We start from the raw sequence: 25,189 nt of genomic DNA on the forward strand, positions 1-25,189 counted from the left end.
GAATTACAGCATATGGCAAGAGGCCAGGGAAGGTGAAACAATTTGAAGAAAAAAAAAAAAAAATTTGGTAACTTCAAGGAGGAATGGAAGGTGATTGCTTTTGTTCTTCTGGAATCTTTATTGTGGACCTGAAAAAAAAAAAAAAAAAAAAAAAAAAACTTCACATACATAATGGTGGCAGATTTTAGAAACCTATGGTTAAGTGAAGCTGAACCTGTAATTTGTTAAGGAGAACCGTTGTTTGTTGTGGTTTAGTTCACCCTTCACTTGGCAAGCAAAACAAAAATAAGTCAAAGGTCTCAAACAGATTGTCCTACACAGCCAGTTAGTGATACATTCTCCGAATTCTTAAAGGCATTGGGTCGCCATAAAATTACCTATTTTTCAATTAAGTTTTATGTTCAACGTACTTTAAACAGTTTTTGGTTTTTAAAATGTTTCATATTATCTTTTTTTTTTTTTTTAAATTCTAAAAATCCTGCAATTCTGACTCTGGCCACTAAGCAATATAATATGCTGATACTTCCTGTTTTTTTTGTAGGAACTTTCTTTGCAGCAGTCATCTCACTTACAGCACACTGATGATCACGGCTATCATGTCTATGTAGATAAGACACAGAATCCAGCAGTCACAATAGGGGATGTCACATCTCATCTACCCCCCTCTCTTCACAGGTCACAGAGTATGCCTAAAAACTCCCATAGAAGTCAATAGGGTCTGCTTCAGAGCATTGTGTCTATGACCCATGGTCCAGCTCCAGGAACAGGAAGCCATAAATTGTTTGAGCTTGGTGGCAAGAGTTGGAATTGCAAGAGTCTTAGGATTTTTTAAAATGTAGATGGTAATATGAAAAATTAAAAACCTCATCAAAAAGAAAATTTAAACAATAGGTCATTTTCTGGTGTCACTTTCTATTTAAATAACCCTTAAAGGACCCAAAAAGAAGCTGATCACAAGCTGCCCTCTGATGTGAACCTGACAGCAAGTGCTCAATTTCCTGATAGCACCTCCAGAGGGAGATTGAAGCATTACATGTTGTCATGTTAGTGGATTTGTCATGTAAAACATAATCTTGCTGTGTCCTCGTCCTCCAGTCAGAGATATTCTTTGTCCAACATGGGTAAATGATGGACGTATTGGACAATTAACCCCTACCCCACCAGCTCCGAATAATAGGGATAATAATTGAAAGTGGGTTTACTAATCCAGACAACTGGTTTATATGCCGGATCATTGAAACGCTGGCTAATACTCTTCTATGGGAACGTGTGTGGTCTGTCTTCTACATCTCCGTACATCCTGAGTGTTTCACATTTCCCCATTTGTGTGTATCTGCGCAGATGTTGGAAAATAATCAAATTGTCAGGAAATAAGAAAAATTGCAGCAAAATTCTGAGCTTTGTTTGTTTCTATAATATATTGCAAACTGGCCTTATTTACAAGGGATCAATCGCTGAAGAAATAGATTTCTGGATCATTCTAAATTCCCTTGTAGAGCGTTTTCCAGTAGCCAAAAATAATTTTTTTTGACTGAAATATATTTTGGTGATCTTATGAAGAATTGGAGTGTTTGAGAGAAGTTGGATAGATTTGTTATTTTTGGTAAGTGATTTATTTTTTTTAATTAATTGAAATTTTACAGTGAATTTTTTTTAAAGGGATTCTACCATTGAAATGAATTTTTTTTGGCGATCACACGTCAGAATAGCCTTTAGAAAGGCTATTCGTCTCTTACCTTTAGACGTGGTCTTCGCTGCGCCGTTCCTTAGAAATACCAGTTTTTACTAGTATGCAAATTAGTTCTCACAGTGATGGGGGCAGGCCCCAGCGCTGAAAATGTGATGAGGGCATCCCCACTGCTGTTTGAAAACACGCTCTAGCAACGCCTCTATCCGACTGGATCCTCCCCTTCTTTTGTCGTCTTCCTTTGCATCACCTCCGACGGCTGCGCATTTGGCTCTGTCAGTGAAACACCAGCAGAGCTGAGTGCGCATGCCGGCCGGCGGCCATTTTTGGGAGGCCGCTCTTGCTCTTGTAGTTCAATACAGGAGCAGCCTCCCAAAAATGGTCGCCGGCCGGCATGCACACTCGGCTCTGCTGGTGTCTCACTGGCAGAGCCAACTGCGCAGGCGTCGGAGGTAACGCAAAGGAAGAAGACGAAAGAAGGGGATGATCCAGTCGAAGATAGAGGCATCGTTGGAGCGTATTTTTGAGCAACAGTGGGGACACCCCCATCTAATTTGTATACCAGTAAAAACCGGTATTTCTAAGCAACGGCGCGGCGGAGACCACGTCTAAAGGTAAGAGACGAATACTTGTATTGAGCTTCTTGTCAGATGAAGTTGAATTTATTTCCTTTCAATTTACTCATATAGCAGAGGAGGCGGCCATTTTGCATGCTTCTTAGCAATTTCTTCCCTCTCCTGTCCATCACATCTATGTGAAAACTATACATCCTTCAAAGAACCAAAACTGATGTTTCCCTCCCTGATACACTTTTACAGTTTCACTTCTCTTTTAATAAGTCCTATGTCAATAAACTGTCCCGGTCCGTAGGTTACATGGCTCTGTCAGGGCTTACAGTCCACGACCAAAATTATTTCACCCTTTGGGGCCTGCTAACAAGGCTGTGGAGTCGGAATCAGTTTTGGTAGAGTCGGGGGGAAAAATGACCGACTTATATAATAAATGTATTAATTGCTTTAAATTACATTCTGCAATTTTAATATTATAGAATTAATTAGATGTATACCGTACTACTTATTTACATATATGGTAGGTATCAAGTCGACCGTGGTCGTCAGTCGTTTACGAAGGAGTTGGAGTCGGGCTGTGGAAAAATGGAGGAGTACGAGTCGGTGCTGTGACCAACTCCATAGCCCTGTTTATCAAGGGGACCTTTTTGAAGAACAGGGCCCCCTGCATGGAATCCCACTCTAGATGGGCCAAGTGCAACAATATTCGGTCTGCAACGCCCATAAATCCCGTGGTATGGTGGGCGTATAGCCATGTCATATCAGTCCCTGTCTATTCTACACTCCTCTTGCCAAATTTTATAGAAAGTCGTTTAACCTTTTGGAGCGAGGAATAAATTGAAATACCCTAAAGGAATCCAAAACCCATTAAGGCGTTGTCTACGGCCGCCGATACGAGCCCACAACCTCATTATTCCGAGGCAGCTGTTCTAACCACTGAGCCACCCTTCTGTTTTCTAAAATATCAATACAGGTTATAAATGTCGTCTTTTCCAAATTTGCAATTTTTTGCTGAATTTGACCTTCTTTCCCATTCGTCAAAGTCCGAAACAATTGGGAATCATGAAAAATGACCTCATAGACCGTCTACAACGGGTGACCTTGCAGTTCGTCTAGACAGATAAATACGACGTTACATCCTTGCTAACATTTGCAAATTAATTTTTTTTTTCCCTGTCTTTCCGTTGCAAAAATAATGGCAAATTTTTCATTGGTAATTACGACATCGTAAGGGCTTATGATTAAAGGATCAGAAACTCCTGGCGCTGCCCCCTCTGCCGCACTTCACTAAAGCAAACAATAAATCCACCATAGACCGAAATGACAATAAAAGAAAATTAGTTTTCTCAAATTATGGCCGATACAGTCAGGTGCATAATATACGACCCAAATGTGAATTCTCTCTGTGACTGTTTAATCAGTCAGGTACAAAAAAAATGTTTCATCCCTTTTGTAAAGGTACAAAGTCATTGGGAGGGAATGCAAATGGAGGTGTCAGTTTGAGGGAAGACTAAAAAAAATGTATTGTAATACGAAAAATGGGAAATCAATTTATAATATTGTAAATTTTTATTACTTTTATGACATAATTATTCAACATTAATTGACCTAAACACAGAAACTGAGAGAGGATAATGTTTTTGAACTTTATGAAAATTTTCTCCAAAGGGTCCATGTGGTGTCTGATCTGTGGGGGTCTGAAGCTGCTGCAATTTTGGGGACATTGTGCAGTCTGCGCCCATTCAAGTACCACCACTGTGCAGTGGCGAGGGCTGCGGTGCTGCTCCTGTTAAGCTAGCGTTGTTCAGGCTGCTAAAATAGCGTTTACGCTGGGTCCGTTTTGCGTTTCATCGCCGTCCGGGGGTTCCCGTCCCCCACTCTGATTGAAAAAGGACACGTTTTTCAGACGGACCCCTTTATATGGGATCCAGGGGTAGCCGCTTTTTCAGCAGATTGGGTTTCCATTTTTTTCGGGTCAGGTGGACTTGAAGGACGGAAACCGCAACATAGGTGTGAACCTAGGATAAGACATGGAGTTCAATTGACTATAATGGGATCCTTTAGGTGTTCACCTTTTTTGCGGAGAATCGGCTTTTTTTGGTTGCGGTTTTTTGAGCCAAAGCCAGGATTGGCTACAAAAGGAATGGGAAATATCTAGGAAGTTCCTTTACTTCTCCCCTCTGCTCAATCCACTCCTGGCTTTGACTCATAAACCGCAACAAAAAAGCTGCATGTCCGCAACGTAGGGCTTTAACCTTAAACTGATTTTTGGTGGACATCGTGATGGGGTCTCTAATTGAGACTGTGCCACAGATGTAAACGTAGTAGGAGCAGGCACCCAGAGGCTACTGCAGCAGCTGATCTGGGCAGGTCCTAGGTGCTGTACCCCAACGGATCGGACAACGGAAAATCCTTTAAACTGTGGATGAACCTGGAAAAATATTACATTTCTGTATACAGATTCCTACCGGGGAGGGGGGTGGAAAGCAAATTACGTCATTCCTTCAGTGGACTGCCCATATAACTTAGACGCATTGGGTCATCCAGGGTGTTGGGAGCTCTTCGTAGCCTCTCATTCGATGGTGATGGCAGTCTTCAGTATAATTTACTTAATTTGATTAAAAAGTTAATGTATGTTTTTGTTACACCCCCATCCCTTTCACATTTTCCTACAAAATCTGCAAGAAAGCTCTTGCCTTGAAGCATTTCCATATGATGGTAGTCGAGAACTTCTGGCCCATCTGGTATGTCGTGAGACAGGTCTCTTTCCCTTGGGTTCTTACCAGGGTCATCCAGAGCTGCCATTGTCTACGATGCTTTCCTGTAATACAACCTAACAATACGATGGTCATCTAATTGTTTTATTAAAGCCGCAAAATGCGGCTCCTGTAACATTAGGGTGAGCATATGGCCACACAGCCGGGCAGCCATTAACCCCTGGCAGATGTCTCACCTGAACACATCAAAGGCAGACTTGTTTTTGGAAAACCATCCCTTGCAAAAAATTTCTAAATCCAGCACAAGCACTCATTGTATAGTGTTTTGACCACCCCGCTCTGCACTATTTTTAGACTAGGCCACATCGAAGACCCAAGTGGTGAATTTGGTTTCCAAGTTGTTGATCTCCTCTAGTCAATGATTTGTTCCCAAAAAGGATAGATTTTGGTAGTAGATATTAATATAGACCCCCAGACCTTCACAGAATTTGCATGAAGGAAGACAAAAAATTTCCACGGCATCAGTTTTCACCCTGCAAATTGAAAGCCAAAATCAATGATGGCCCCCGACCACTTCCCTCCTTTGCATTGTTGCTTGTATTGTAAGTGCTGAAAGCCCCTCTACTGGGTTTGGAAGTCCCAAAAGCCCTTTTTGCGAATGTGATTGAAACACCAAGACCATCTGCCAGAACAAGGTAGTCTGAACCTCTTGTATCTTTAACAATATCTTTGGCAAATGGTACTCTGCAAAAGTTTTAGGCAGATGTTGAAATAATGCTGCTCAGTGAGAGTGCTTTCAGAAATAGAATGGTTAATAGTTGGTTATTGAGAATGAAGAAAAAAAAGTCCTCAATATTTGGTGTGACCTTTACCCTTTGGAGGAGGAGTCCTGGAAGAGATGATACGGCCCCCACAGAGCCCTGATCTCAACATCATCCAGTCTGTCTGGGATGACCTAAAGAGACAGACGGATTGGAGCAAGCCTATATCCACAGAAGATCTGGGCTTAGTTCTCCAAGATGGTGGCGGGAACAACCTCCATGTCCAGTTCTGCCGAAAACTCTGTATCAAGAAGAAGCCAAAGGGTAAAGGTCACACCAAATACTGATGCCATTTACATTTCTATTTTCTTTAACGTTCTAAAATAAACCATTAACCCTTTTATATCTGAAACCATTCTAGATGTACCGCATTTTTTCCATACCTGGCTAAATCTTTTGCACAGTCCCGTACCTTGCTTTGGTGGTTCTCGGAATATCGAGATACTTACCCTACGATGAACTTTACCCTATGTGCTCCTTTACCAATGGCTTAGCTTTTCTACCTACACAGATGTTTCTCTGTTTGGAGAATTTCCTTGTCTTCCCCATATTTACTCTGAGGTCAGCCATGTAGATGTTCCGCACTGCTTGTATATTGCAGCCCCCGGGAAAGCATGGCTGGGTATTGAAGAGGGGGGGGCCATCACTTGTGACCTGACCGTGAAGCTCTTGTCTGACTCGCTGTCGCTTTAAAGCTTCCCTATTCATCCCAGTGTTTGCTCAGCTGAATAAAATGCCGGCTCTGACCCGCACATTCACGGCTTCCCCCGGCACAGTCCCGCTACACTTTATTATGCTTTTGTTCACATAAAAAGCGACTGTCAATCTCTCGCACTGTTACGGCGCTGTCTTTGGTCTTTCAGGTATATTCATGAGATTGCTCAGAGTGGACGCTTCACGGTAAAGGTTACAGAACGCGCCGCTTTATCTTCCCGGCTTCCTTCTGCGTTGCCTAAAGTGGAGCTAGACATGAATATAATTCTACCAGGCCAAGCGGGGATCGGCGGAACAATTATCTTAGACGGTCACGATCCAACTTTCTTGAGAGTAATCAAAATCCTCCTTGAGGGACCGATCCTTGCCAGCCCTTGATAAGGAAGAGGATATGGGTTTGCAAAGTCGTACTTTTTGTATTCCCTAGAATAATCCAAGGCCATAACATTCATGTTGCCTGCATTTAGGACTGTCATGTACTTATATTAAGGACTTTCGAGGCCTATAGCCATAAAGTTGTATCATGTATACTCAGTATGCAATATGCTCATTAGCCCCCACTAGTGGTGCTCCCCTACATACAATGGTGTTTTCTTCAACTCAATGTCTATGGAGCATTGATGGTCACCCGTAGGTAGTCTAATTATCATATTGGGGGCTGAAACTAACTGCACTAATTGCTCAGGAATGGAGGGGTATAAAGAAAAATTTACAATTCCCACTAGAAACAGTGGAGCAGGGACTATTTAAAGGGATCCTATCGTTAAAACTCAATTTTTCTGCCTACCATGTAGGAATAGCCTTATTCTTCTCCTACCTTTAGATGTCTTCTCTGCGTTGGTGTCCCCAATGCTGCGAGAGAACTCTCCAGCGCCGCCTCCATCTTCCTCAGGAACGAGTCTTCGTCGCGTCTTCTTCCAGCAGTGTCTTCAAACTTATAGGCCTCGGGCAGCTGACTGCGCATGCCTACCAGCCACAAGAAAATGGCCGCTTACAATACTGTGTAAGCGGCCATTTTCTTGTGGCCGACGAGCATGAGCAGTCGGCTTTGACCTAGGCCTAAATGTTTGAAGCCACCGCCGGAAGAAGACGTATGAAGAGGCTGTTCCTGAAGAAGATGGAGGCGGCGCTGGAGAGTTCTCTCACAGCATTGGGGATGCCCCCAGTGCTGTTTGAGTGCTTGGCACCACCCCCAGTGCTGTGAGATGACTCATTTGCTTACCGGCGAAAACCAGATTATATACCGAACGGCGGTGCAGAGAAGACACATAAAGATAGGAGAAGAATAGCCTTTCTCAAGGCTATTCCTACGTGATAGGCAGAAAAATTGAGTTTTAATGATAGGATCCCTTTAAGGATAGAAAGATTTGGAAGTGGTTAAAGGTCTCCTTTAATCCATTATGCCAACTTGGTTGGAATCGCCATGAGGACAATCCCATTTGCTTGGCAGACTCCCTTAATTTTCCCATATAAAGCGGATCTCAATTTTTATTCTCCTCCCCAAGTGCAGCAGATCGCCCACACATAAGTTGCAGACAGCGGCGGTTCCACTGTTGCATTGAGTGACATTCATTGTGATACATTGGCGGGGGAGGGGGGTTTCTTCATAGATCACTACTGTAAGGATACGGTCAGACGTCACGATAACTGTGAGTGGTCAAATCCACAGGGCACCCACAGTAACCTATCCCAACACTTGAGGGATTACTTTCCAGTTCCAGGTCTTCGGTGGCCGGGGATTCGGCCATAAAGGTTGCTGGAGCTTGCAGAGTACCCCAGATTTCCCGATGTCTCTGTACTAAACGTGTACGCCCTTTATGTAATGTGATTTGTCTATGGATTGTGCTGTGTGATCAGTTACAATGATATAATATTGCTGGATATTGTGTTTTCCAATAAAGTGGTCTCATGGCCGATACTTTGCCTGAGCCGATGTTTTTTGCATGTTGCTTTATCACTGCGGCGGGTAGAAGATAGTCATTTAATTGGATTAAACTAGGACAGCTGCTGGTAGAAAGTAATACAATTAGAGCTATAATTACCCCTGCAGACCATTGTGCTGTTTTAGGATGGAACATTGAATCTTCATAATGCAACAAAAGTCTTGCCTGGTTATTGGATTTCACTATATTATAGGAATAAAGGTCTCTCAGTGGTAATGTTTGCTGTCGAAGTTCATGTCTCCTCCATACTGTGAGATTTGCATAATACATTTGCGGCGTTTCGCTGTGATTTGTCATAGATCATCCTGACGACTTGTTGCTGGAAATTAAGACTAAATTACGGCAAATATCTGTAGAAAGAAAAAAAAAAAACTGGTAACATCTGCCCATCTCTGATATAGATTTCATAGCGGTGGAAGCTGTTTTGTTAGATATACATAGATATATACATTAGATGTGCATAGACCGTGTATAGCTCAGGGGGAGATCGTGTTGGGTTTTTAGGGCAGGTTTTTGATACCAAAACCAGGGGTGGATTGAAAATAGAGCAGAAACATCTGCCCTTGGTACCACCTATCCTGCTATGGTCGGCACGTTTTTGGCTTTACGGAAAGTATCTCGACCCTGCAGATAGATAGGTTAGGTTTAGGGTCACCTGAATCAGGCGGTGGGCTCTCCATGTTGTGTTTGTCAATATGATAATTAACCTAGAGGAACATGTCATGAACAGATAAGGAGAGTTCCCCTTTAATACCAGGACTTAGGAATGAGTATTGGTTGAATCTGCTAATTTTGGTACAAGTGGGCCACCATCTAGTGTCCACGGTGGCGCCCTGACAACAGATGTTTGGAATAAAAAGGGTGAACGTATTGAATTTTGGCAACCCTGTTACTTATGGACATAAGCCATCGCCGTAGGTGTCTGGTATCTCCTCTGCGTATAATAAGTACATGCACACTTGGCCAAAGGAGCATGTGTAGGGATCGGTCACAAGGACTAGCTACTGGCTGAACAAGGGTTGCCAACATTACGTGAATGTGTTCACAGTGGGTGGATAAAACACTACTCGTTTTCAGGAACGATCGGGGTCTTAGTGATTGGACCCGCACCAATCACCAATTTACCCTCTAACCTATAGTAACCCCTTTAATGAAGGAAGGGCTCTTCATTTGTTGCATTATGTTTAGTGAATACGACCCAATCCTGTATGTTGAGCTAGAAATCTGCAGGGTTGGTGTCCCGTATTTGGTAGGATCAAGGGAATTCCTTAATAACGTCTCCATCACCTATAGAGCTTTGTACGATTCCTCAGCAGTATCCGTATTGCCTGAATGCAGTATATAGTGACTTGTGTATATGATATACCACCCCCCCATCATAATGAAGGAACGTCTTGAGTAAATATTGTTTGCATAAAAGGCCCCGAATTACCGATGTGATATTCAATGACATTTAGTAATGTTTCTTCAGGGACAATTAAATTCGGCGCTATCTGCTGAGACTGTTCCTTACCCGAGCTGCCCCCACCAGCGCCTGTGCTTAGTTATTAATGGAAGCCCCCGACACCCCCAGCTCCCCCGTCTCTGACTATTATCCTCATATATTATTCACCACTTTACTGGACGACCCGGAGCTTTGTTGCATTATTTAAAGTGAATATATTGATTTTCCGATCAGAGTCGCCCATTTGTTTAAATCCATAGGAAAAAAGTAAATCTGTTACTGCGATGGTCACTAAAAAAAAAAAAATGGATGAACTATGAAAATAAATCCGTTTTAATGGAGTAGAAAAATTGTTTGGATCGAGTCATTCATGAGTGACACCCGACAGACCCCATTATAGTCAATGAGATCCGATGGACTCCGAGGGTTACCGCCATTTAGGGGTCCGCCTCGGTTGTTTGGGTTCCCCAACAATTTTGAACAACGTAGAGACAGTGTGATAGATAGATAGATAGATAGATAGATAGATAGATAGATAGATAGATAGGAGATAGATAGGAGAGATAGATAGATTAGATAGAGATGAGAGAGATGATAGATATTAGATAGATAGATGGATAGATAGATAGATAGATAGATAGATAGATAGATAGATAGGAGATGGATAGATAGATAGATAGATATTAGATAGATATCCCTCCTCCCCCTTTAATGTCTCCAGATGTCAATATCTGGGCCAAAGATCTACCTGAAAACCTGGTGAAAAGCTTTGTCAGCGGAGAAGCCTTGTGTGTACCCAGCCTGGTGTTTGCTTTGTGTGCGGCCCACGGAAAGCGAGCTGCGCTGTAAATTAAATTTTGCTCTCGATGATTCACATCCCAGGCGTAAAAAACTACATGGAAGGAAGATGGGAACATAAATAACCTAGAGCCGAAGATTTCTAATTAGAGTAATCAGATATAATAAAGAAATGGGAGGATTCGTGACACATCCTCGTGGTTGTTCTCCAGATGATGGGGGGGAGGACATGTTTTTATCCAGTCTATTGAAGTCATTCATTAATTTGTTCATCTCCTTCCAGTCATTCATTCATTCATTCATTCATTCCCTTGTTTGCATTACTGTCACCTGCAGCCATACACAGACATGTTCCATGGGGCTGAAGATATGGCTATCCGTAATGTGTAATATTAACCAGGGCTTTCCGTATCTGCGTAGACAAAACAGTATGATTGCTGACTGTCTTAGATTTCCGTTGTGGCGCAGGGGCGTACACCTTATTTATTAGGGCGCCGGAGGCTCTTGATAACTCACGAATATCATCTGCCTGTTGGGCCTGTACGAATAAATCTGCCCCGTTACTATTTAAAGGGGTTTTCCCACAAATGCAAGTTATCCCCTGTTCCGTAACTTACAGATCAGTGAGGGTCCGGCTGCTAAGACTGCCACAGATCAGGAGAATGGGGGATGCCATCTCCAGCACTTCCATTGAAATGAATGGCAGTCCAACAACCACTCCATTCAGAATGGGAGGGGGGAGAAACGTCCCATTCCCTGTTCATTGGGGATGTGATCATTCGAGTCCCAATGATGTACAAGTTCCTATGGGAAAAATCCTTCCAGGCTGAGGCCCCACTTTGCAGCTTTTTTGTTGCAGATTTTATTGCGATTTTTTTTTTTTTTTTTTTTTTTTTGAGCCAAAGCCAAGAGTTGATTGAACAGAAGGGAGAAGTATAAGAACTTCCTATATATTTCCCATTACATTTGTAGCCATTCTTGGCTTTAGCTCAAAAAAACGCAGCAAAATCTGCAACAAAAGAAACTGCGTTTCTGCAACGTGGGGCCTCAGCTTAAACATAAAGATCTAGTATGAGGTACTTGTCGACGACCTTTCTCCACCTCCTCCCTTCATTAGGCGCGGCTCCACTGATTCCGATTTATGGAAGTTACGTCCAATGGATTATCCATATTATTGATTCATTGTTTACATGTATATTATCTTACTGATGTTTTATTACTGACCGGCCCAGAGTTAGTCCTACAAGGCACAGTGAAGCTGAGGCCCCACGTTGCGGAAATGCATTTTTTTTTGTTGCAGATTTTGCTGCAGTTTTTTTGAGTCGAAGCCAAGAATGAGTCGGGAAGTATATAGAAAGTTCTTATACTTCCTTCTGCTCAATCCTCTCCTGGTTTTGGTTCTAAAATCAAAGCAAAATCTGCAACAAAAAAAGCTGCGTTTCCGCAATGTGGAGCCTCAGTCTAAAGAGTTTTTTGTAGTATGTAGCTCCATGTGTTCAGCCCTTTTCTTTTTGCTCATGGTTAGCTATAAGCTGTGGCATATCACATTACATATCCATGACAGAAATCTGAGCAATATCTTAGTGTGGGATGTGCAATATGCAAATTAGGGGGTCATGTGAATGTACCGTATCGGAAAAACCCATCATACCCAACAAGGCCTGATGTAGGAGGCTCGGAGAATCTTGGGCATTGAAGACTTAATTCTCTCTGTGCTGGGGAAGGTTTATGAGTCCTGTTAATAAATTAGATACATTTTTAGACAAAAACTTTTATAAGTTATAGGTAATGCCAACTTCTGGTGAAAATCGTGACTCTGCTGGGCCATGACCCCCAACCTGTTAGGCTGTGACTTGATAACTTTTTGGAAAAGCGGCAAATCGGGTATAAAAAGACAAACCTTTGCCATTTATTGAGCAAAATTGAATGGGTCAAAAATTGAGACTATAGTTTAATATATTTTACCCCATGTGCCATGTTGGGGGGGGGGGGGAGATCCCCCCTCAATACAACAAAGCAATGATGTATTCAGTATTTTTTCCTGTCTAATTCACACGGAATCCAACGGAAGGCGACCTCTGTATTTTCTCTGCACCTTGCACACATATTATAGCTCCCTATAAAGCACGGGCATCCTATAGTCCAGGGGTAGGGAACGTACAACTCTCCAGCTGTTGCAAAACTACAACTCCCAGCATGCATACTTGCTTTGCTGTTCTTGGAACTCCCATGGAAGTTAATGGAGCATGATGGGAGTTGTAGTTTCACAGCAGCTGGAGAGCCGAAGGTTCCCTATCCTTGCCTTAGTCCTATAGTCTTGTCCTTCGGGCCTTTGTGATGAGATTTCTTTTTTTCTCTCCCCATAAAAAAGAAGAGAAAATAAAATAAAATCTCAAACCTTGTTATTTTTCCTTGAATTATTAGGACATCATTTCTATTTCTTCACCTGTTTTTCATCTTTTGGTTTGTACGTTTTTTCCGTCTCCGATGCCAGCGCTGTCTGCATTTTACCAGAATGCCAAAAAGAGCAGCCCTGGCACTCCTGGATTAAACAGTTTCCAATATGTAATGAGCGGCAGACCCGCTGCACAAAGCTTTCTATAGATGTGCAATTGTACAGTTTGTTGTCCATGTTCAGGGTATTGAACGCTTTTGTTATTCATTGTACGGCGAGCTGACACATTTGTGTCATTGAAACCATTCAGTGTGTTAAATGTGTACACTTCGGTGGCTCACTAAATACACACTCGAGGCCTGAATAGGCCTATTTTGCAGTGTTTGTGTTTGATTGACAAAGAGCTTTGGTACTGGCGATGTTCTGTAACCCTTTCAACGTGATCGCCTTAAAAGAAATTAAATAGCTAATTTACTCTGCTGTCACCAGCTGCAGAAAGACCTTCGCTGTTATGTTTCTGGAGTGGTTGGATGTCATTTTTCTTGAAGTTCTGGCAAATTGGACGTGTCCTAAAACCGGGTCTAGCTGAGAAAACAGGAATAATCGCCCTGCTATATAAAGTTAATTCTTGTACTGTCCAAAAAGTCGTAAAAATTCAGCATTGAAATGTACAAAATGTGCACAAATACAAAATCTCTTTTTTTTACGGGAAACATTTTTAAGAATATTTGTATTTTTCATTTTCCTACTCTTTAATAAAAAATGAAAAGAAAAAAAAACCTGCAATTTTCACTCTAGCTACTAGACCTAATAATAGGCTGACACTTTTCATTGCAATACTCACCTAATTTACATCGCAGGATTACCAGAGATAACACATCGATGGATAACACTACTGAGCCGTCATTACATCACTACTGACAATAGATGATGTCACAGCCTATCTCCACCTACTTCCTGAACCGAGCACATCTAGAAAACTTTCCCATAGATCTCAACGAGTCCACCCAAGACTATATTGCTATTCTTGGCCATGAGCTTGCTGTAAATAAGATCCTTTAATAGTCCCACAGTGGGGACATTTCCGATATTGTACTGTTCCTCTGTTATTCCTCCTGAATATTTCTGAATAAATTGACATGGGTGTTACCATTCCTCTTGTTAAATGCTAAAATGCTCCAGACTTGTCACTTTATAGAAATGTAGGTAAGACCTGTCAGGAGTGGCAGTACGTTGTCTTTAAGGCTGAGCACACAGGTTGCTGCATTTTTTAGCCAAAGCCAGTGCATTTAGAGGAGACGTATAAGCGCTTTCTTTATATTCTTGGTATTTGGCTCAAAAAACTTAGCAAAAACACAAGGTGTGACCCTGCGGACATTGCGGAAACACAGATTTTTTTGCTGTAAGAATGGCTGCAAAAGGAAAGAGAAATATTTAGGAAGTTCTTCTACTTCTCCCTTCTGCTCAATCTACTCTTGACTTTGGCTCCAAAAAACTGCAGCAAAATCTGCAACAAAAAAAGCTGCTTTTCTGCAGCGTGGGGCCTCATTCTGCAGGCAGACGATCTAGCGTTCCAGTATGTGTCCCGAGCGCAGTCATTCCTCGCTCCTTCTTTCAAGGCGATGTTTGGCTGTAAATTAAAGGAACAAAAAAAAAAACACACAAAACAAATCCCATTGCTTGGTCCAAGTTTGTCACCTATTACAAAAATGTATAAAAAAAACTATCTTCCTTCTGTGTCACTGTCCATCCCGTTGAGCCGATTAGTAGATTTATCACCTTTTATTCCTGGCACCATTTCTATAAGACTTTTTGTGCCAGGATCAAACAGAACCTGCTCCAGATGACAAACATTGGGGACGATTATATTTTCTTGTTTAATAATTTCAGCATTCATTTCTTATTTTTATGTTCCTTTAGATGGCCGCCATTGTGAATATAACTAGACTGCGTAGTATATGCTTTATCTGTTACCTTAGTGCGGATGTCCATCATGCAGAGACCAGAAGGGCATTTCTTGATCTCTTCCGCCCTAATAGAGCCCTTTGGCACAATATAGTCTCTGTGTATATCCTACCTGGTGTGTACAGTGCCGTAGCAGCAGCGACCTCCCACAATCGTATGTTACAACTCCGTTTTATAGTTATTTTTAAGGGTGTTTGGGCAATTATGGGTGACAATGGGAAAAGACTGCACCACGGGCCCGTTCATGGTTACTGTGTTTGGTGCCGTAAGCCAGTAATATTCAAGGGAACGGGGCTGAGTTTTGTTGTTTTGTAATTATTTGTGCCCCCCCCCCCCACTCCCAACCATTACACATTGTTGACTTACCCTAGGGACAAGTCATAAATCTTTAAAACCATGGAACACCCTGTAAAACTATGTGTCTATTCTTGGCCTTGTCTAGTGCTAAAATTATCTAGACAAAATTCGATATATCCTATACATTTTTATTTTTATTTTTTTATTTGCTTGGGGTTATTGTTACTTTTTTTTTTTTTTTTTTATTTTGTCACACGCCATTATATATTTTACTTACATTTTTTCTTATTTTTTTTACTTGCCCCTCTCTCTCCATTGTTGTCATATTTGTTACGTTTTTCAATTTATTTTCTCCCCTCCTTTGCCTTCGTATTTTATTTAAAAAAATTTTCGTTCATATTTTAATTTTTTTTTGTCTTCTCCATTCTTTTTTTTTTTTTTTTTCGTTTCCCCCTCCATCGCTATCATATTTCATTTACATTTTTTTTTTCTTTTTTCTTTTACCCCCCCCCCCTCCCCCATTGCGATCACCGCATTTAGCAACCGCTCTAAGTGCAAATGTGGTTTTCTGATTCTTTCCAACTCTCCTTCACCACATTTCGTAGCAGAAAAAGGTCTATTTTGCAAACTTTTTTTTTCCCCATTTTAATTGCCATGGAGCAGGTGGCATTTACATGATTCCACATTTCATGTTCTCTAAATGACTTGCTTACATGCTCAGATGTTCTTTACTGTTTGTACTCGAGAGCAAAGGAGTCAGTCTGTTTACTGTCTGAGCACCAGAGACAGAGCGGCTACGCAGCCCTTCCTCCTCCCCGCAGCGGTTACATGCAAGAATGGCACAAATGTTTCCTAATGAAGGATATTGTGCATGGAGACGCGTTGGGTTGGGAAACAATGCACTTCTTGTATCCTACAAGGATTGCACCAGAGAGCACAAACACCCTTCACTTTCACTCCACTGTCCCGCCCGTGCACTTGAGCTTGGCATCTTTGTACGGTTATGGGTGTGGTTGCACAAGGCACCCTCGGATTGTTCAGACTGTTAAATATAGCACGGCGGATTCACGAGCACTTTTATACCACCGACTTCCTATTTTGTGACTTTCGTGTAGTTTCTTAAGAATTCTGCAGTGATTCACAAGGTCTTGAGAAAGGCAAAAAAAAAAAATTCTCGGGATTGCCCATTTAGGGTGGAAACCCAGTGTGATTCTCCATGGTATAGGCATATGTGGGCTTTTGGACATCTTGCTTGACACATTCCGCTTGTTCAGACTCTGGGGACTGGAAACGGCTCACATGAGGACCCCTGTGTCCCTTCTGGCCACTCAAACTGATTCAGAACTGAATGGTCCTAATAGGTAATATTTTTGGCTTCCTCTTTGCCCCCTCTCTCCCCTTTGAGGGTCCGCACATCACATGACGTTACTCATCTCTCTGCAGACTACGTAGGCCTCAAACTGTTTCCTGTTCTGGGAAAAACTTGAGTGAAAACATTCTCTTGTGGTGATCCATACCGATGTGGAATGGCTCTTGTATTTTTCCACGCCTGCTTTTTTTCTTTTCTTTTTTTCGTTTTTATCCCAGGATTTCTTTAACCAGTTAATTACTAAGCACCCTCCCTTACCAATATCTCTGGATTTACGAGGAGAAGCCATGAGCTACTTGGAGGTCCGATGGGCGAGCCCCATTAAGATGACAGCAGAATAATGTTTCTTAATTATCTGCGCTTGCCAAGCAACATTGCCCTTAGGAGAGTCATCTGGGTGTTTGCCTTTTGTAGTATTGTCTCTTGCTGTGGTGTAACAAGGCAAACAAACCCGTACTGAGAACAGGAACCCAGCGTTAAATCCTCCCTGTCTTCATGCTGAGGCTTTTCTTAGCTGGACATAAACAGAAGATAAGTTGTCGGTTGAGCTATTGTTTACCTGCTTGTTGTCATCCGCAGATCCCTCCCAGATAGCGAGTTATTGCTATGGAGGGGCTGCCGGACCCCTCGGACGCTGCTCATCACATTGGATTAGACAGGTTAAAATCCAAGGAGGGAACTCTGAGGGTAACTGTTGGGCTGCAGTTTTTGGCCAATTTTTGCAGGACTGCCAACATCCCTTTGGTTCCCATTGCAAGGAACCCGTCTGATACTAATGTTTAAGAGGCAAAAGAAGCTGCTTGCTCATTGGCTTACAGGTCCCAGGTTTCTGTATCCAAGAACTGTACCAAAAATTAGAATTGAACGGCACTCCAATAATGGTTATGCTTCGAAAAAATCTTCATCAGACACATAGGAAGAATATTATGTCTTGCACGGAGATTCAAGCGAGGTCTCCGCAAACGCGTGTAAAGGAGAGGTACGAGATTGGCCCAAGACAAAGCTGAGCCCAAAAAGCACTGGTGGGCCAACAAGTTGAGTAGGAAGCGCTGTAGGGTACACAAGGACACCTCTCCTGGGACCAATCGGTGGGCACGGGTACACCATATTCCTGTGTGCTACCTTATGCAACATTTCTGTATTCAAGAACCACTCCGTTGGGATAATGGGAACACACCAAATGCTTTGATCCCGTCGTCTCACCATCACAATTTGGCCCCTGACAAATTTGCTCCAGTCCTTATACTTGCCCACCTTTCCTGTTTTTAGTTCTTTATCTTCTAGCGCCATTATATTCCGCAGCACTTTACATATATCAGCCGCTGTCCCATATAGGGCTCACAACCTACATTCCCTATCAGTATGTTTTTGGAGTTTGGGAGGAAACCGGAGTACCTGGAGGAGACCCACCAACTCCTTGCAGATGTTGTCCTTTTTGCAGGATTCGAACCCATGACTCCAGTGCTGCAAAACAACAATGCAAACTATTACCACCCATCGAGAAAATGTGTGATATCACTGAGTGGTTTTAATGTTATGGCTGATCAGGTGCATGTCCGAGCAAAGGCACGCCCAAGCCAGAAGCTAAACTTTTGCCGAGATTTTTTTCGTGCCTGTTTAGAATTCCCTTCTCATGTTGTTATTCTCTTTTTTTTTTTGTCTCTATACCTTGACACGATTTCTGTCATTTCCTAGAATTTTCTGCACACAGATGCCATTGTTGGCGAGATACGGCGTGGAGATGTAATGTAAACAAATCTGTCACGTTTCCTGCCTGAGGGGAGATCAAAACCGCAAACTTGTGCATATGACCGGAGGAGGATCTAATGCACAGCCCCGGGCCAGAATGTGTATTGGACAGGTGTTAAAAAGTAGTTCATGATGTGTCTGGTGGGAACACGAACCTAAATATGGTCTAGATTTTTTTTTTTTTTTTGTATGCAAGTGGAAAGCAGATTTTTGCTTGCTTTGGTGAAGCTATCCTTATGAGTGAGAGGCCCCTGATACCAGTACTGGGGGGGAACCCCATATGGTCCTTGCACTGAACAGGGTATCCTGCATGTCCCTAATTTTCTGTCCTCCATTGAAGCTTGTATGGAGCGCATTTATTAACCTTCTGCTTTTATTTAGATATGTATGCTCATATAAAGGTAATGGGTGAGGGGCCGAGAGACCCTGGATAAGTCCCGGGGCGCTGTCTACATTATAAATGTCCCCACTGGCTCAAAACGGTCCAGAATTACAAAGAAGCTCCGGCACATCTCGGGGGACCATTTAGGGACTAGTTTAGATTTTAGCTGTAACGCTCACATTTTTTTGGCACAAGTCATAGTAAATCTGTTGGGCTGAGATGTCCCCATCCTGGCACACCTTGATCCACACACCGCTAGCACAGTTTTTTCTAAAGTGTTGCACATTTTTTGACCGAAACGATCATGGCAAAATGTGTGCACCAGAAAACTGGGGTGATTGTTTTTTGGTTGGGGGGATGCAATGCCCTGTAAAGTTCTGGGGTACCCACTCCCCATAGGATCACTCATGTACAACACATACACTTCAGTGAATAGATTTTTGGGTGGAAAGAGGGTCTGTAAAGAGATTTAGTAGGTCCAACGCCCGGGGAAATCTACAGGATTCATCATATAAATTGTACTGTTTGTCAATGGATGCGTTTTTGGGTGGGTGGGTGGGCTGCATAGAGGCTTGTAAAGGGTGATCTGTATGTGATCCCTTAATCATTGGATATATTTTTGGGGTACAAAGAGGTCTTGAGAAGGTCTATGATGTTACCGATATGACCTTACAAGTAACAGTCTTTTACCTATTGGTTATAATTTTTTGGTAGTTGGTGGAAGTCGCCTACAAATTTACGGTTATCGATCTTTTTGCGGCTAGTGGCAGCTTCTCTCTTCTGAGCCACCTCCGATCAATATCTTAGCAATGTTCATGTCTTAAAACTTACTCGTAACTCACTGCAGACGCGTTCCGGGCTACACTGCAGTATTTCTACAATACACAGCATAAAAGGAGAGGCCATATCTATTGGTACTGGGGTGTAGGATCCACCCTCCTTCCATTAAATGTGCCGTATATGTCTCCCAGGGCTGTATCCTGCCTGCGATTGTTACTTGCTAGTTTTGCTTGTTGCTTTCTAGTCTGTTCATCCAAAAAGCTGTAGAGCTGGGTCATCCGTGAGATTGGCCGTTGCATCCACTATGTCCGGCCCTTACTGTCATGTTATCCCTGGAGGAAGGAAGAGGTGGCTGCTTCCTGTCTGTGTTATCTCGTTGGTCCTTGTGGCCTGGAAACAGGAGGCAGGTGGGCCCAGCAGTCCATGATCCAGATGCCATGGTGTGCAAACTCGAAACTGCCTAAATATTATTCCTCTTACTTGTATAGCACCAACCTATTCTGCAGCGCCTTACAGTCTGCATCAATTACTAGCCTTTCCTGCAATTAAAATGGTAAAAGTCCAGGAAATTCAATAATCCCAAAATTTGTAAAAGAACAGAAATATAAACAAAAATATTAACAATTGATATCAATATGAGATTGGCAGGGTTCTGACCCCCAACACCCCCATCATTCAGCAATTCACAACATAGAGTGCAGCGGGAAGCAAACAGCGCTGTCCTTTGTGTCGTGGCCAGACCGGGTATTACAGATCGGCTTGCATTTAGTGGGAGCTAAATTGTAGTGATCGGCTTGCATTTAGTGGGAGCTAAATTGTAGTGACACGCTTCAGCCACTACACAGTGAATGGCGCTGCCTGCTTCCCGCTGCACGCTATGTAGATCGGATGTAGTGAATTGCCGATCGATGGGGGTGCCGGTGGTCAGAACCCTGCCAATATCATATCGATATTAATTGTTAATATTTTTGGCCACGTCCATTTTTTACGGAGATTATGTTGGCTGTGAATGGAGAATAACACATGGCTTGCGTTCAGGTAGCCTGGACACCTTTGAGGGCCCACCAAGTGATGAGTTTGACTGGTTTTGGCTACTGGAGTGCCAGGATGGAACAGTCTGAGCGTCTTCCAGGCCTCATGTCGGAGAGAGAAGTGACAACTGCTCTAAGCACACTTCTGTGTTAACAGTGGTAGTCAGCGACCATCTCCCATCCTTCTGCACACAAGGATGTCACAATCTTCTACTTTGTGGCATCCTTCTAGAAGAAAGGAATGCGATGCTCGCCCGGCTTATTCGTAGGGGCAGATACCGAAGCCGTGTAAACATGGCGAATCGCCTCTCTCATTGTCTTTAAAGCAAACATGAATCACTATTGGTTTCTTAGGATTATTCTGAGTGCGGACAAGTACATCAGTGTACAAGCCATGTTCCTGTCAGTGATATAATCCAGCGAAGCGGCGGACGTGGGTTGGGCGACGTGCCGTGGAATGTAGGGCCGGGCCTTCTCACAAACTGCTATCTTGCTGAGGAGGGGTAATAAGAGGAAATGAAACCTACAAAGGGCATTGTTCTCAGATTTAACCATTTGATGGAAGAATTTCCACAGTATAGGGCCGTATTTCTTACAATGTGTGGTCGCTCCTCCATGCTGGAGAAATACAATTTAGCTTTGTGGTTAATGGTTTTCATGGCCGTCGTAAACTTTGGATCCATTCACATCATGTTTATGGCCTTCATCTAACATATACACCAGGGTGTATACGCCTATGATGGAAGCCATACAGTGGCATCTCGGTTAGGAAACCATTGTAGTGTGGTCTAATTCTACTCCATTCATGTTCATAGTCTTTTGGCCTCCATTCAGATGATGTAATCCTATGGATATATTCATCATATATGTCCGCGGTTTTCCAAGCATAGATGCTAAAGTGATGTGAACATAGTCTTAGGTGTCATGATGGACACCGATCAATGTTGTAAAGTTATGTCCTAAATTCTATTTTATGCCTTTGGGCTTTGGCCAGGTGATGAGGATCGGCAAATGCCAACATACCGTAATCTCTTCATGACTATTGGTTTTCTCGTAGACCGTGCCTGACCGTCATTTAGTTACACACAAGTTAATATCTTGGGATTATTGTTCTCCATGATTCCATATCTGAGACAATCGGGATAAACAGGATTTTGTAATAGTCAAAAGGTCAACGAGATCTTGTTTTCCCATAGAGAAACACTTAGATTGATAATCCGTAATTTAACTTTGAGTCGAGTGCAGCCAAATGTCATTGTGTAGTCACAAAGTTTAGAGGAATTTTCCAAGACTCGCCATTAATGACCTATCCCTGGGGTCCAACACCCCATGAGCTATGAGATTGCTACCACCCCCTCCTACTGAACTCAAATGAATGACCCTTCCTGAGGATAGTTTGTTAATCGGCGGCCTTACAGATGACCATACCCGTAAGACAACTGTCAAGCAGACCCTTCCAACTCCCCCATACATATGCACACTCAGCTGGGAGAGGGGATTAAGCTGCCTCCAGACTGGCTGGCCATCTTATGTGTATAGGGGCCTCCTGACTGTTCCTTGACATCAGCTTTCTAGATAAGGATCCAGCAGTTGGATTTCAGCCATCAGCTCTTTTTATCCCGAGGAGATCAGTCAATGCCAGAGGAGTTAGGCAGAGTCTTCCTCCTCTCTCCCTGTTCAGGGCACGTAGATGCATAGCCGAGTCTGCACGTCTATGTGGGAATCGGGTGAGATACCGGTCAACTGAGCCAGCTATGGTATGTGTACAGTTAGCTATACCCTTACGTTAATTTTTAGTTCCAATATGTTTTTTTATGGGATTTTAGAAACCATTGCAGAACATCTCGGAAAATGTGAATTTTTTTGGTCCAATTATGTGAGAGTTGCAACATAGATGTGCGTGAACCCCTAGCATCCTCATGTTCTAAGGCCTGGGAGTCCGCTTGGGGACCCTATGCCACAAACGGAAACCTAATCCGTATAAAAAAAACAAAACACTTACCTAAGTAAACTAAGGGCTAGTTCACACGTGAACTGCCCGCGTGGGTTTTGACACAGAGAGAGACGCGGCGAGCCGCGTCTCTCTCTTGTCAAAACCCGCCCGCCGCGACCATCGCTGTCGCGGCTTAACCCTCTGCTGTCGGCTCAAATGAATGAGCCGACATAGGAGGGAGCTGCCGGGGGCGGAAGCCGCACGGCTGAGCCTGCGCGGCTTCCGCCTGAAGAAAGGACATGTCCTTTCTTTTCTGCGCTAGCAGCAGCTCGCCGCTAGCGGAGAACAGAAGCCCGGCGGTCTCCATAGACCACCATTATAAGGGGAGGTTTTGGACGCGAAATCCGCTGTCAAAAACCTCCCCTTATACTCACGTGTGAACTAGCCCTAAGTAAACCCATGGACCCCATAGACCAGGGGTAAGGAACCTTCAGCTCTCCAGCTGCTGTGAAACTACAACTCCCATCATGCTCCATTCACTTCCATGGGAGTTCCAAGAACAGCAGAGCAAGTATGCATGCTGGGAGTTGTAGTTTTGCAACAGCTGGAGAGCCGTACGTTCCCTACCCCTGCCATAGACTATAATGCAAAAAAAATGCAGAGTGAAAAGTGCTGCTTGCAGGGTTTTTCTTTCCACATTTTTCATGCAGAGAGGAGGCCCGAACGCAGATGTGAACCGGGCCTAAATCCAAGAAACCTCTACGTTGTGGTACATCTGAGTTGTCCTGTGGAAGAACTTTCTGCGGACGATCATGTTTATGATCCTATTCACGTTCTGTATTATTCTAACCTCGCATTCTAAGTCACCCGTGCCGTTTCTCAATACTAACGTGGCTTTATTTTGTTTCTTCAGATATGGCAAGATTGTTTCCACAAAGGCGATTCTGGATAAGACAACAAACAAGTGTAAAGGTATGGCGTCTCCATAGCAATGATTCCTTCTTACGCTCTTCTTTTACTTCTATACTAGTCAAAAAAGGGAATAGAAAGCCAAGCGGGAATCGCAACCTCGGAACAAGCTGCATATAAAAGATAGAATGTAAATGTAGATCTTGTAAATTTTACAGCTGGCTGCAGACATTTGTCTACAGGCAGTACCAGGTGATACGGAGTTATAGGGCCATTAGAGCGTTGGTACATGGACTCACAAAGGGGCGAGCAGCCAACCCACCTGCACGGAGGAGGCCGGGGGGTCATAAAACGCTAGACCAATGAAACCTGAATACTCATTTCCCTAAATGTACGCCAGGTATTTTTCCATGCATTGGATTAGAGATAAAAATATATTTTATACTAAACTAAAAATAAAAAATTCTTTAGCCGCCCTTGTCATGCAAAATGAATTTTGGGAAAGCTGAGCGACCATTACAGCCTTGATTACAGCTCCAACAAGGGTCATTGCTTAGTGACCATGGTCGAATACATCTGTCTAGTTTTGCTAGGTAGGAACACTCGGCTCTGAATAAGGGGTTTGACCCAAAATGGGGGTCCTTATTAAGGCCGGGATTTAGTGCGCCAGTCTTAGTCTATTTCCGCATTGATGTGAGATGCACCAACCTCTTAATCATTTTGGCGTACTCCATGCACCAGGATCGAAATTTATGCCAGGAACAGATTATAGTTATAGTAAGTTTGTTGGTCCAAGGAATCCTCACCCCGACCCGCTTTGGTCTCCAATAGGTACCAAAAATTTCTCAGATACTTAGAGGACCTGTCACAAGGTCTCAAAAGATCAGCGCCATCACCCTGAGCATTATGATTAGGGTTGAGCCGATCTTGAGATTTCAAGATCAATTTTAAAATCCGATTTCTGATCATTTTCCAGCCGATCTTGATCCCGATCTCGATCGTGAAATTTGTTCGATCACCTATCAGAATCTGATCTTTTCCAATCCCAATCCTCAACCCTAGTCAATGCTTCTCTATGGGAAACTTTTAGGGTTGAGCCGATCTTGAGACAACTACGATCTCGATCCCGCTGGAAAAGATCGGGTCGGAATTTCCGATCGCAATCGTGAAATTTACTCGATCGCCAGTCGGAATCCGATCTTTTCCGATCCCGATCGCTCAACCCTAATTATGATGTTTTGTATATGCGAATCCGTTTAGCTATTCCACAGATATAAGTCCTGCTAGTGTTGATGCAAATTCAGGTCTACTAGCCAAGTGGGCTGGTGTGTTGTATGTCATGCAGTGATACCACCCACTTGGCAGAGTTGATCCTAATTTACATGAACACTAACATGGCTTGTATCTGTGGAATGGCTGAACAGATTTGGATAAAGGAAAATGCTCAGGATGACAGCGCCGATCAGATGATGGATGTCATTGGGCTGGTGACATTACTCATCAGATGATGGATGTCATTAGGCTGGTGACATTACTGATCAGATGATGGATGTCATTAGAGTTCCCCTTTAAACACCTGAAAGCATATTTTGGTACCTATTACCCAGAGTATTCTTTCTGCACTGCCGTCTACTGTTGTGTTTGTGCTCAAGGCATCAGAATCGGCCTAATGTGAACAGAGCTGTA

General features: G+C 43.0%; 1 protein-coding gene across 8 annotated transcripts in view; it reads left to right on the forward strand.

Moving 5' to 3' along the window:
* The window catches only part of RBMS1 (RNA binding motif single stranded interacting protein 1), a 213,338-nt gene that overhangs the window by 143,350 nt on the left and 44,799 nt on the right, over positions 1 to 25,189 (forward strand). For all 8 annotated transcript variants that reach the window (XM_075284498.1, XM_075284500.1, XM_075284502.1 and 5 more), the window contains exon 3: positions 23,508 to 23,566. In XM_075284498.1, coding sequence (XP_075140599.1) covers positions 23,508 to 23,566 — 59 coding nt within the window. The remainder of the gene's footprint in view (positions 1 to 23,507; positions 23,567 to 25,189) is intronic.

This window comes from Leptodactylus fuscus, chromosome 8 (assembly GCF_031893055.1).
Source record: "Leptodactylus fuscus isolate aLepFus1 chromosome 8, aLepFus1.hap2, whole genome shotgun sequence".
NCBI lineage: Eukaryota > Metazoa > Chordata > Amphibia > Anura > Leptodactylidae > Leptodactylus > Leptodactylus fuscus.